The following is a 13609-nucleotide window of genomic DNA, read 5'->3' as shown; positions in this document are numbered from 1 at the left end:
CATGGTCATACTTTTCCCAAAATACAGAAGAACTGCTGGTTCTTATGAGATATTATTTAAAGTTAATAAACGTGATGGTGTAAAGCCACAAACTTAATGGATTCCTACACCACCTGTAGGAACCGTCAGATATTACTATCTCAGTTCTGCAGGTGGGGAAACTCAGATGCAAGAAGATGAAGTGGGTAGGAAATAATATAGTAGCAGAGTTGGAATTTTTTCTTTATCCTAGTTCTGTGCTAAGTATAGTAGTCGCACAGTCTGTCTCAGAGAAGAAAAAATGGGAACAGATGTTAAATATCCTTCAAGGAAAGTTATATGTATAAAGTGTACTAACTGACTCCACTTTCCTGAGCTTGGATACAGGCATGGGTAGACGGGATTTGTTGTTTAGTAGGAGTCTAGGAATGTCTTCAGTGAAGTCTATTCAATTGTTATTTCCCATGGAAAAAAGAAGGGCAGAAGTAGGAGGTAGATGTGAAAAGCTGCCCCTTAGGTATTATTTAGAGACCCCAAAGAAATCCAGGCATTCTGGCCAGCATGATTTGCTGCCAAACTGGACACAGACTGACAAGACTGAGAAAGACCTGTAAATCCCAAGGCCGTTTGCCTTGGGAGGAAGTTGGCTGTATTTACCCTGGAAGGGGTTTAGTGGTAAAAAAGCACTGCTGTGCTGTACTGGCAAAAGCACTCTTAACATGCACATAGCTGTATCAACAAACTGTGCTTTTCCTTAGTCTGTTAAAATTGCCTCCTCTTGCTGTGCCCTTGGTTGAAACAACCTCTGTCAGCAACACCAGAGTTTTGCCAGTGTAACTATTTGACCAACAGCTGTTTTCATTACCTTAAAATATTATCTGATAAAAATAAAATCTATAGTAGCTATCATAGTAGCTCTCAACTCAGAGTCATAGAATACATACAGTCCATTAATTCCTTGTATGGATGAGAGGAGATGTACCTACTACTATGTTTCTTATTTTAGGAACACTTTCTCCCTGCTGCTATTATGATGTGTTGGTGCAACTCGCTATGCAGCATATTCCAGTGTCTACTAATTGTTGTTTACTAATAGGGCTAAGAGTCGTCATAATCTACCCACAGGGCATTTTCTTTTATCTTTTATGATGCCCAAAGAATATCGAAAAGCACCAACACACTATTACCATTCATTATTAATATTAAAATATTAGGGTTAGGCTTAGAGAAGGGAAGAAATACTTGGCTTATAGTTTTACTGCATCTGCCCTAAAAGTGATTATTAATTTTCTGTTGTTGTTGTCTTTTTGCATTCCAGCCATTACAATTATTAGACTTGCACATGGTGAGTGAAATTCCAGTCCTGACGCATTCCTGGTATTCAGTTCACCTAGAACTCTTAGGCATGAAAAGGATGTAGAAGTATAGAAATGCTTTTTTATATTTTAGATTTTTTAGATTTTAGGTTTACAATAGATTTTTCCTTATAAAAATGTAGCAATAAATCAGATGAAAATAAACTCTTCTGCATGTTCCCTGAACGCAGGATAAGAAAGAATGGTCCTGAATTGCAGGAAAGGAGAGTTAGGAGAATATTCATAGAGACTCCCGTTGGGTGGGAGATGAAGGCTCCTCCCTCTCCTGTCAAAGAAACTTGTGCAAAGAAGTGTGTTTTGGGGACCGAAGAGGGAAGGCAAGACATCCAGGTCCCAGAATAAGTCTGTGCCTGCCCAGCTGTGGACGGAAGATGGCGACCAGCGGGACTCGTGAGCAGACAGCCCCAGTTACTGACTCCAGTTTGTGTTGAGCTATGAGTTGTTACTTGAGTGGGTATATGGCTCAAGCTAACTACAGGCTCCTTGGCCTATAGAGTAGGACACTCTTCTGGTCTAAATTATTCCCCTGCCTCTGTCCTACCACATAGTGGGTGTGGTACCAGCTCCTGGTCCTTCCACTACCTCAGCCAGGCAGGTGTTGAGATATATACAGTACAGATATTTAAAAAACCTATGATAATAACTTGTTCAATTTAGAATAATATGTACAAGTTTTTTCCTGTCTTGTACTTCAAAGTATGCTTGGAGAGTCTGGCAATAGCAGTTCCCCTCTGAAAATCTTGCAATGTAGCAGAGCTGTTTTGAATGATCTCTTTAGTAAGTTCTTGTCAGTGAAAGGCAGTACAGAGTTCGGTACATAAATTGTGTGTCTCTGAGGGGATGTTGAACCATGAGAATGTCCCTCACAGCTATTGCTAGATCTTCAGTGCAATCTGTTGGAAGGACAGAACTGCTATAGAAACCAGCAAGAGGATTTTGAAATTTCAGAGTGAGAAGTGAAATCAAGAACATTAAGGAATTCCCTCTAGTTACATCTCTTTACTGGAAAAAACTAGAGAAGATAGAGACAGATATAGAGCTGTGGACATAGACTGTATCCACTATGCATGATGTACTGTACTCTTCATGTCTCATAGAGTGAATACACAAGTTGTATATTTACAGAATGGAGCGGGAGGGGGGGTAAGAGAACCAAAACTTGTCATGGTTTTATGTGCTTAAATTTTACAAGTAAAACAATTTAAGAAACTGATGTCTCATTCAGGAGAAATTATGATTATAGATTATGAAGAGAAAACAGCTGATAAGGAATGTTCTGCACATCAGTGTCATGTTGTTTATCCATCCTCACTTATTATGAACTTCACTGGCTGGTCAGAGTGTAAAAATTAAAGAGAGATACATAATTTTCAATCTTCTTCAGCTGTAGCATATCACTATGAGCATGTTTATAGGTAAGCTTCTACAAAAGCTTTCAAGATGCCTGGTTTAATAATTTAAGTGGTTCACTGATTGATATTCATGTGTCAAGCTGTAGTTTCAGGACCGATTTCATCTGATCTAAATGTGGGCTGCCAGAGGGGTAGTTTTGTCTCCCCCCCACCCTTGGTCCCAATGACAAAGTTATCTTCTGTTTGAAGTGTGCTCTGTTCCAACCTGGCTGAAATCTAACCCATGAAAAAAATAAATCAGTGCAAAAATAACAATTCGTTTTCAGCCATATCAGTTGCAGTTTCATCCTGCAGCCACGGGCACCCTAATGCTGGCAAAAGGGAGCGGGAAATGAAGCAGAGCTGGAAACAGGGGCTGGAGGACCAGTGGGACCTCCCTTTTCCATGGCAACCTACATTTAGCTCAGCTTAATCTGAGCTGCAACCTCATGTTGCCTCTGTATTTTAAAATCCCATTTACTGGCCCCTCTGTGTTGGTAAAATGCAGAATTATATATTTATTTCTATTGCCATACCAATTTAATAGTTCCTTGTGGGTCAGAGTTATACTGGTGCTCAGATGCTCTCCCCAATGGGATATACTTAGAGCAATGTAAAACACCTTAATGCTACTATAATATTAAGAACCTCCGATTATTAAATTATTTCCCAATGTTTTAATTATTGCCATTCCTCCAAAAACAAGGGCAACAAAAGGATCAATTTTAAAATATGTTTAATTACTGCAGTTTAGGTTGTGGGTTATCTGTAAAAGCAAACAAAACCCTCTATAAGGCAGCAGCAATGTGGATAATACAATGCAAAGTTTGCTCCGCATTTCTCTCTCATAAAGCTCCTTCTTTTCTTGCTGTCCTGGAGTCTCTTGCCTACCTACTTACTGTTTTACAAGTTTCCCTCCCTGTCTCTGATTTTGTGGTTATTTGACAGCTTACATTCAGAGGGGTGGGGTGGGTTCTTGCTGCTGCGGTACAGAAGCGTGCAAAGCTGGTATTTTTAAGGCCTAAGACCTGATGGCAGATCCAAATGATGCAAGTCCAAATAAACTCCGAACTGCCAAAGGCCAGCTTTGTACGCCCTACTACCTTGTAGTTGTACCCGGGATCAGAAACATGGATTTAGCTAACCCAGCTGTGGTTTCCTTGCACAGTCTGCCTTTGCTCCTCATATGTCAGTAGGCTGAATCCAAAATATTATTTTAAACTACACATCTATGAAAAGTGAAACTCTTTATTCTTCAGACCTGCAAAAAATAAGCTGCTTTGAAAGCGTTCACTGAGACTGTGTCAGACAGAAAGGTGGTTCTCTGTCCTCTTTTATGTGTTCCTGTCTTCCATGTGTTACATCTTTGCTCTCTTGCATTTGTCACTTGTTTGATCCCTTTCAACTGAGCGGTACACTCATTACCTTTTTCCTTATTCCCCCTAACTTACTTCTCTCCAAGTCTGGATCTCCTTCATATTTCTCCAGAGTTATCGCTGGGTCTGTTTTGTTTGGAGCAGAAGCTCCCCCTGCTGCTCTATTTTGTAGTGTGCAACATTGTAAAGTCAAAAGAAACTGGATAGGTTTCCAGTTATCTAACAAATCAAGTTCTAGGGGAATAAAGGAAATTATTATTGAAAATTATACAAAATATTTTTTATTTACATTTTCAGCAGTTCCTGAATTTAACAGCAGCATCAAGTAATTTCTCCATAATAAAATTAAATACATTTTCCAGAAGCCTTTATTAAAAATATCACCCATTAGCAGTAGCAAAGCCTGAGAGCAATTGGGTGCATCTGAAAGTTTACAGTCAGCAAAACGTGAAATTGGTTCTTCCCCATCTGTTTCTTCTCCAAAACTCCCACGCACCACACTGTTCCTACAAGGCCACATGCCTGTCTTTGGAGAAGGCATGCTGCAAACTGCCTTAACCAGCCTGGGGTTTTCTGCAGACCTTACATGCACCAGTACAGACTTGTAGCTGCTTTCATATTCTTATGGCCCAGTGTTATACTTACATATGCATAATTGTTTGCCTGTGAATTAGCCTAGTGATTTCAGTCAAATAAGGTCTGCCTACAGGTATTTCAGTTTCTGTGCAGTTTTGTGCCTTGCTGGGTCTTGCATTCGTGCCGGTTTTCTCATACAAGCGGTCGAGGCATTTTTGCTTCCTCATGTTCACATTCAAATCAACTTAAGGCACGGAAAGGTCATTGCTAATGCTAAAACCTGTTCTGTAAACCTCCTCCATGGTCTGGTTAGCATTGCACTCCCACTTTGGCAAAGCAGAAACAAGAAAGGGGTTGTTCATGGTAAACACTGTACCAGCAGCATGTAGTTAGTATTTCTCCTAACTTCCTCAATTTTATTTAATATCAGGATGTGGTAAGCCTGATAAGCTTACAAGGCCTGTTGTAAGCCTTGAACTTCCTCCCCTACCGTCAGTTGAAAGCGTAGCCTGTTAAGAGTGAAAAAGCAAAGCTGCAAAACAGGCAGAATATAAAAATTGCTGAAGTGTTATTGCATATAAAAGCTCGTAAAATTTTTGGGGGGTTCAACTTCATTCGCCGTCTGACTGAAGGCTGCACAGAGCCAGCGGTTTGCCCTCCAGACCCGCTGGGCGAGCCCCGCAGCGCCGGGGCCGGGACTCGAACCCTCGATCTGCAGGGGGGGGGGCGGGTCTTTGCCTGTGCGCATGCGCATCCTCGCCGGAGGGGAGGGGGAAGCGCGTGCTCGCGGGCCGCCTGGGCGGTCACGTGCTCGGCGGGGGGGCGGGAAGGGTCGGGAAATGCCGCGGCTGCTGGAGAAGCTCCCGCCGGGCCGGGCCCTTGAGGTGGGCTCCCCGCGCCCCCGGGCGGGCGGCAGCGGGGCCCCGGCGCCTCTGAGGCAGGCAGAGCCGAGGCCGCCGTGCCGGTCAGCAGCCCGCCTTCTTCCCCGCCCGACGAGGCGGCTGCTTTCCGTGAGGACGGGGCCTCCGGGCCGCTGCCGCCGTCAAGCGAACCGGGGATGGGGGCGCGGCGGGAGATGGCGGGGACCCCACCGGCCGGGCGGTGTCCGGTAACGCCCCTCGGGCTGGGGAGGGTGGTGTTCGCTGCGAGGAGGCTGAGGTGCCGCTCCCCGGCACCTGTGAGGGAGGGCGAGGCCGCCGGCCCCCCGGGCTGCAGAGCGGTGCTGCTCCCCTTCCTGGCTTCCGGGCTGTGGCCCGCGCTGACCCTCCGTCGCCGGCCTCTCTGGGCCTCTCCAAAACGAAACCAAAAGTACCAGCTCAAAATACGCTGGGAGTGCACCCAGCGGGTGTTTTTGCGCTCGCTTTGCTGTTAGAATATTGGAAATATCCTTGAGCTCTTCCAAGCGCAAGTCTTCCGCTCTCTGAGGGCTCAGCGCTCTCAGCCGGTACTGAGGGAGACGGCCTGTCTGCGGGGGCTCTCGGCTGCTGCCGGAGAGGCTCCGTTGATTTCCAGTCGGTGAAGTAGTGGACTGGCTGGATTTGACTCACTACGGTGCTCAAAGAAAAATGACCACAGCAGGCCAAGAAGCCAGGCATATAGAAGAGCCTCAGTGCTAGAGGACAGTGGTTTGGGAGACTAGAGAGATACGCAGGCACAGGCTTAGAGATCAGCATTTCGAGTTGTGGTTTGCATCCTGACAAAGCCAGTGCAGAGATGATGGAGGTGGCCTTTGGTGTGGCAGCTCTGCTGCTCAGTAGTACATTATAGTCATGCTCAAAACTATTAAGTCCAAATGTAAGTCCAAGATGAATCTGAATCATGTCATGATTTCCTTGGCCAAACTTTGTGAATTGACTTTGGGGGAGAGGGGAGGACAGCTCATATTCAGGGACAGCCTCTTTATGACTTTTTAGAATGGTACATGTGCTGCACTCAGAGGAAACATTGAGACAGTACCCAGTGAAGGGAGGGGTGATAACTGAATTGCCTGATCAGTCTCTTATCCGGTGTAGGTTAACTGTGATAGAATCATGTTCTTAAGTTATGTATCGCATTGTTTCAGTTCCTTCATAAAATAGTTGATGGCATATGTGGCCGTGCGTATCCTCGATACCAGGATTATGGCAGTATTTGGAGCTTGTCGGAGTGGCTGGAGGTCTTAGAAGAAACAGTGACGTATTTCAAAACTGCGGTTGGCAAAAACATATCTGACGAAGAGGTAAGGGCTCATCACTGAGTGGGCTTGACTTGAAGAGATTGTACTGTAGTGATTAGTCTTGCAGTTTATTTAGTACTAAAGTATTTTTATAGTGTAGCATTTGAATAGTAGCAGACTAAGCCTAAATAGGTAGAAGGCTAGCAGTATTTAGAGATACACTGCAAAGACTTTTGAAAGAAAAAGTAAAATTGGACACTTTTTTTTAAACAGAATTGGATAATACTTACTTGTTAAGTACTGTTTTAGTCACTTAAATTAATTTCTTAAGTACCACCAAATTAAATCTTTTTTCCTTAAAATACATAACCTCTCATTACTGTTCCTTAGCAATTAAAAACAGTTCACACTTGTTTGGTGTTCTTTGTTCATTACTACTGCATTGAAGTGTTTTAAAATATTGATTGTATGTAAATAAAAAAAAAATCTAGACTGTGGGACAGGGACTATAATTCAGAGCATCCCAATATGTATAAACTTTGCAAAAACTGGTTCCATTATCAGAAATCTTAATTTTCATCTTTTGCCCATTGCTTGCATTTTGACTACCTGCTAGTAGCTAGATCAAACAAAGATACTTGTGTAGGCATAGGAAAGTCCGTACATCAGTATGTCTGTTTCAGCTAAACTAATGTATTTTGCCTCCAGTTTGATGTTCAGAAAGTTTCAGAGCTAAACCTGTGTTGTTTGTGTGTGTGATTCTTTTTGTTTGTTTGTTTTGATTTTAGAGTGGCATCTAAGAAGGCCAATAAAGCCTCCATTCTCTGGTCTCTTGTAATTTAAATTACAATATTTTTTTTTAATGTACATTGCTGTGGTAAATACTGACTCTAACTATCAAACACAGAGAGCAGCCTCTGAGGATAAGATGAGACTATGGAGTCTAGTACAACAGCTATCTGGGTGGAAGCTTGGATATCTACAGAGCACAGCTATTACAGGTGGTACATGCTATTTCTGTGGCTCATAGTTTAAGCAATCACAATTTTTATTTTTATTTTTGTAGGCTGCTCAGCAGATAAATGAGTTAAATTCAAGCTACCAAGAAGCAATCAAAAAATGTCTAAAAGGCAGAAAGGAAGAAATCAGGAATGCGCTAGTGGAAAGAGTAAATGCAATCTCTTCTGCCCAGCTGCAGGATTTTGACTGGCAGTTAAAGGTGAGAGTGTTGCCATAATGTTGGAAAGAAGTATTCCACAACACAGAAGTAATTACTGATATAGTCCCCTTAGGCCTGCTCATTCTGGAGCATGGTTCAATTTTTGTAGGTATCAGAAAAGCACATTCATGATAACACATCAAAGACTTGCCAGAAATTTGTGTAAACTATAGAAGTAACATTCTTCTTCTCCCCCTACCCCCTTTCTTTTGAAGCTGCAATACCTATCTCTTTCCTAAAAGGAGACTGACTGTTATTCAGGAACACCTGAAAGTTTCGTATGCTGTTATGATTTTGAGGCCTGAATAGACAGTATTTTTACTCAAAGGAAGAAGAAATATTTACTTAATTTTAAGAGTAGTACACTGATTCAGGTTGTGTTTCCCTGACTTTTTTCAAATTTTTAGATTCCTGCAATAAACAATTAAATAATAATTAGTTTGAAATAATTTATCTTTAGACTTATTTCGATAATAAGCCAACAATAACTGTGTTGCCTGAAGTTGGATGGTGCTTTGGGGTTATGAAGACACAGCTGCTTTAAATTAAGCTCTACCAGAGACTTAAAATATAAGCAGTATAAGTAATGCTGTTTAGTTAGTCCATGGGAGCTGTTAAACAGATTTGTAGAGCTGTTAAATAGTTTTCCATTTCAACAAGTGTTAACTAATTTGTGCAGCAAACGGCTTTGGAAATCAAAGAGAAATGCCCACAGTAGACAAGATTTTGCTAGAACAAATATGGCATCATAATGTTCTTCAGATGAACTGTTAACTAGGGATTGATCTCTTGCTAACTGCATTTACTGCTGACAAAAATATAAACTAGACTTATATGAAGTCTTGTTTTTTTGCTTGTGGTTTCTTCTAACTTTTTCTTCTGGAGGATTTTTTTAGTTTCTTTCTATTTTGTGATACAAATTTCTAGTACATGTCTGAGCTGTTGTATTAATTTTGCTTTAAAACACTCCACCCCGCGCCCCCCCCCCCCCCCCCCGCCTTGAGCTGGTTGAGATTTTTTTCACTTACCATAGTTGAATCTTACCAAGGACATTGTCTCTCCTCTGCTGTACCACATTCTGCTCTCTAAATACATAAGATAGGTGTGTACAATACTGACCTGCAGTATTATCAATGGATCTTTGATTTTAATATATTTTAAAAGCCTTATTTATACTAGAGTGAGTATAATAATAAACAAAAAAGAAAGCACAGTTGGTATGTAATCCTTGTCATCAGTGATTATCAAATAGGTTATCTGACAAACAGTGTTTGATCAGCTGTAGAGAGAGTTGAAAAATGCACAAAGGTGTCCTGTTTCTCCCAGCTGCCCCTTCTATAAGACCCTTCTTGCTTGTTGGTTACCAGAACTATTTGAATATGGTGACTTCAGAATTAATATATTTTACTTTTAAAGAGCCATGATCAAATGTATCCTTTCTTTTCACCTAGAATACAAAAATGTAGCAGCCCAGTAATTTTAACAAATTGTTTTGACAAATGTATTGCTATGAAGAGGGGTTTTAGTATTTCAGTATATTGTTGGTATTAACAAACAAACAAAAATCCCAACAATGGGTGGGGAAAGCAAATCAAAAAACTGCAGAGATTACTTGTGAGAAGTTAGTTTTGTCATGCTGATGTTTGTTCTGGTAATACGTATTCAATATAAAGTGCTGATGGGGTGCTATGAAAGACTAAACTTAATGGCTCCACCTTACACTTTGTTCTTTCATCAATCTGCATAGCTTGCTCTCTCCAGCGATAAGATCTCCATGCTGCAAATGCCACTTCTCAATCTTGATTTGGATGTGAGAGAAAATGGTGAAATTAAACCAATTTCTATAGAGATGAATAAGGAAGAGTTGCAGAACCTAATAAATGCACTGGAAGCCGCTAATAAGGTAGCTTTTACTGATACCATCCTTTGTTCCTGACTTCTCATGTACTGAGTTTATTTTAACTGAAATTGTTTGTTCTGGGTATCTTGCTGAAAACCCAAAGTAAATCATTCATTGGCAAAATGATTATAGAGTTACAGAAAGCCTTATGTAAGGCAGACTATCTTGGTTAGACGTCAGGGTTTTTTTGGCACAGTTTAGTCTAGAATTTTTTATAAATGTAATTAGAATCCTGATAAGCATAATAGTCTGTTCAGAGCACTATTAAAAAGTCTTGTGAGAACAGGAAGAGAAGCAAATGAAATTACAGAGTGTCAGATGAGAGTTGATTTTTGAAAGATTGGAGAGAATTCACAAAATGTTGGTGGCTGGGAATGCATATTGGTTCAAATTGAGTGCTTTAATTTCCATGGCATAGTAAATCAGGAGTAAAGTTACAAAGATTCCAATACAGAAACCCAAGAAGAAAATTTCGAGTGAAACTTTATTTGGAGTGTCTCAGATTTCTTAATAGAAAAGACTAAGGGAAGTGAGGATTTGAAGATAAATTTTTAGGGGAAGAAGTGTCATCTGACTTGCACCCTGGTGATAACTGTGAATCCTGGAACCCCTCCTTGTTCAGTTGCCTTTCAGTATTAATTCTGTCTCTGTTATAAAGGAAAGTAGTTTTGGTTTGTTGGTTTTTTTTTAAATCTGAAGTTGTCCTAAATATTAAGTCTGTTATCTGAGAGATGGAATTCTCTGACATCTTGCAGGATGGATGTGAAAGTGTGTATCAACATAGAATCACAGAATCGTATAGGTTGGAAAAGACCTTTAAGACCATCGAGTCCAACCGTAAACCTAACACTACCAAGTCCACCACTACACCATGTCCCTCAGCACCTCATCCAAACGTCTTTTAAATACCTCCAGGAATGGTGACTCAACCACTTCCCTGGGCAGCCTGTTCCAATGCTTGATAACCCTTTCAGTGAAGTAAAAGTTCCTAAAACCCAGTCTAAACCTCCCCTGGTGCAACTTGAGGCCATTTCCTCTTGTCCTATCACTTCTTACCTGGGAGAAGAGACCAACCCCCACCTCTCTACACCCTCCTTTCAGGTAGTTGTAGAGAGCGATAAGGTCTCCCCTCAGCCTCCTTTTCTCCAGGCTAAACAACCCCAGTTCCCTCAGCTGCTCCTCATAAGACTTCTGCTCTAGACCCTTCACCAGCTTTGTTGCCCTTCTTTGGACATGCTCCAGCACCTCAATGTCTTTCTTGTAGTGAGGGGCCCAAAACTGAACACAGTATTTGAGGTGCGGCCTCACCAGTGCCGAGTACAGGGGCACGATCACTTCCTCGTCCTGCTGGCCACGCTATTTTTGATACAAGTCAGGATGCCATTGGCCTGCACACTGCTGGCTTATATTCAGGCGGCTGTCTACCAACACCCCCAGGTCCTTCTCTGCTGGGCAGCTTTCCAGCCACGCTTCCCCAAGCCTGTAGCGTTGCATGGGGTTGTTGTGGCCCAAGTGCAGGACCTTGCACTTGGCCTTGTTGAACCTCATACAATTGGCCTCAGCCCATCGATCCAGCCTGTCCAGGTCCCTCTGTACAGCCTTCCTCCCCTCAAGCAGATCAACACTCCCACACAACTTGGTGTTGTCTGCACACTTAGTGAGGGTGCACTCGATCCCCTCATCCAGATCATGGATAAAGATATTCAACAGGACTGGCCCCAACACAGAGCCCTGGGGGACATTGCTTGTGACCGGCCACCAACTGGAGAAAACTCCATTCACCACAACTCTTTGGGCCTGGCCATCCAGCCAGTTTTTTACCCAGCGAAGAGTACACCCGTCCAAGCCATGAGCAGCCAGTTTCTCCAGGAGAATGCTGTGGGAAACCGTGTCAAAGGCTTTACTGAAGTCTAGATAGACAACATCCACAGCCTTTCCCTCATCCACTAGGCGGGTCACCTTGTCGTAGAAGGAGATCAGGTTGGTTAAGCAGGACCTGCCTTTCCTAAACCCATGCTGGCTGGGCTTGACTTTTTAGAAGTTAGCAGCTTCTAGTTGCTTCATAACATTTAGCAAGTAAGGGGTTTCTTTAAATGTTTTATATAATGTTATGATGCTATAGCTGGAATCTGTAGACCAACATTTAGAAAAAATCTTCATCAGTATACAACTGAAAATAATAGTTTTATAGCTTATAGAGTTAAATACTAAGTTATAATAGCGCTGTTAATGTTCTGAATTACAAAAGGCACTAAGATTATGTCTACCAGTTGCTTTAATGAGGCTGATGTGAGACCTCTGAATAACTATGCAGTTCCCAGTAAGATAAATGCGTTAGTCCAGATACAGGTGGTGTTCTCATGAAATGAGCTCTTAACAGCTTGCTTTTCCCTGGACTTTTTTCCTCCAAAACTAAATAAAAATAGTAGCTTGTCATGAACTCTACAATATGCAAACAAGGATTCTTCCAGGACAGACTTCAGTCTCCGCATGCTTTTTGTTCTGCTTGAAGGTCTGTATGGAAGCTGTGGGATGTTGTCATCTCCTTACTTAGTTTTATGTGTGCGCAAGGAAGAATTCGCTCTAGAAATGGTCCCTCAGTTCTGCTTTGTGCGGAAAGAATCTCACTGGACCTGGAAGTTACCATTCTACTTTTTGATTACAGGGAGCTGAGGAATGGTTTGCGTGCAGTAAATGCTAAAGAAAGTTACTGGAAGTGATAGTTGTGTGAGGTTGTAAAAGAGAGCTGAGAGAGGGCTGGTGTATTTTCCAGAGGAAGGACATGTTTATGTAGCTGTGTATTATACTGTAACAGAAAGCAAAAAGCTGTATTTCCTAGACTGCTTAAGTTTTGGTCTCATTCAACTTTACTCTCATTCCTTTTCTCCTTTTTGAAGGTAGTCTTGCAACTGAAATGATGGAATTCAGATCATTGACAGTATCTGCTGGTGATGGCTCCCCAGTTGACTTGGAGGGGGAAAAGAAAAAGTTCTCTGCAAAGCCAAAATGATGCTATAAAATACTGAAGTGAGAAGGCTGTTATGACTTATGACCAAATAAACTACTAATCCTTTGATAAAAATAATAAAATCTTGTATCTGACCAAAAATATAAAAATCCAATGTACAGTTGCTTTTAGTACTAAAGATTTATAGAACTATGGAAAAGTATCACTTACGATATGTGCCATATTTGTTTTGGTTAAACTTCGGCAGTGACTGCACAGGTGCCTAGTAAAACTAAGGCATCTTACTTGCATAATATGTTATCCTTATCTAAGGTGCCATGATAATTGAAGAACATGACAGAGTACTTGTAGGGTTAATGTATTTATACTTGTAATTAGTAAATAAACACTTGATTTTGTCTATGAATTATTGCAGTAAATTGTTTCTTGATTTATTAATCACTAAACTCAACCTTTTTAGATGCTGGGAAAAGTCAGCTTTACAAACAAAAGCAATATAGAATCACAGAATGGTTGAGGTTGGAAGGGACCTCTGGGGGTCATCTTGTCCAACTCCCCTGCTCAAGCAGGGCCACATAGAGCAGGCTGCACAGGACCGTGTCCAGATGGGTTTTGAATATCTCCCAAGGATGGAGACAGCACAACCTTTCTAGGCAACCTGTTCAGTGC

The 13609-nt window shown here is 41.7% G+C and overlaps 1 protein-coding gene across 2 annotated transcripts; it reads left to right on the top strand.

Annotated features, from left to right (window-relative positions):
* Window positions 1-5479: 5479 nt before the first annotated feature.
* COMMD8 (COMM domain containing 8) lies at window positions 5480-12896 on the top strand. 2 transcript variants are annotated; one of them, XM_072862821.1, is made up of 5 exons: window positions 5480-5582; window positions 6761-6916; window positions 7920-8072; window positions 9820-9975; window positions 12870-12896. In XM_072862821.1, the coding sequence occupies exons 1-5, from the start codon at window positions 5538-5540 to the stop codon at window positions 12888-12890; spliced, it is 531 nt and encodes a 176-aa protein (XP_072718922.1). In that variant the 5' UTR covers window positions 5480-5537; the 3' UTR covers window positions 12891-12896. The 2 variants fall into 2 exon arrangements, with proteins under 2 accessions (XP_072718922.1, XP_072718921.1); XM_072862820.1 differs by having other exon boundaries at window positions 9820-12896.
* The last annotated feature ends 713 nt before the right edge of the window (window positions 12897-13609 follow it).

This window comes from Ciconia boyciana, chromosome 5 (genome assembly GCF_034638445.1).
Source record: "Ciconia boyciana chromosome 5, ASM3463844v1, whole genome shotgun sequence".
Lineage (NCBI taxonomy): Eukaryota > Metazoa > Chordata > Aves > Ciconiiformes > Ciconiidae > Ciconia > Ciconia boyciana.
This window is presented reverse-complemented; position numbering and strand designations above follow the sequence as displayed.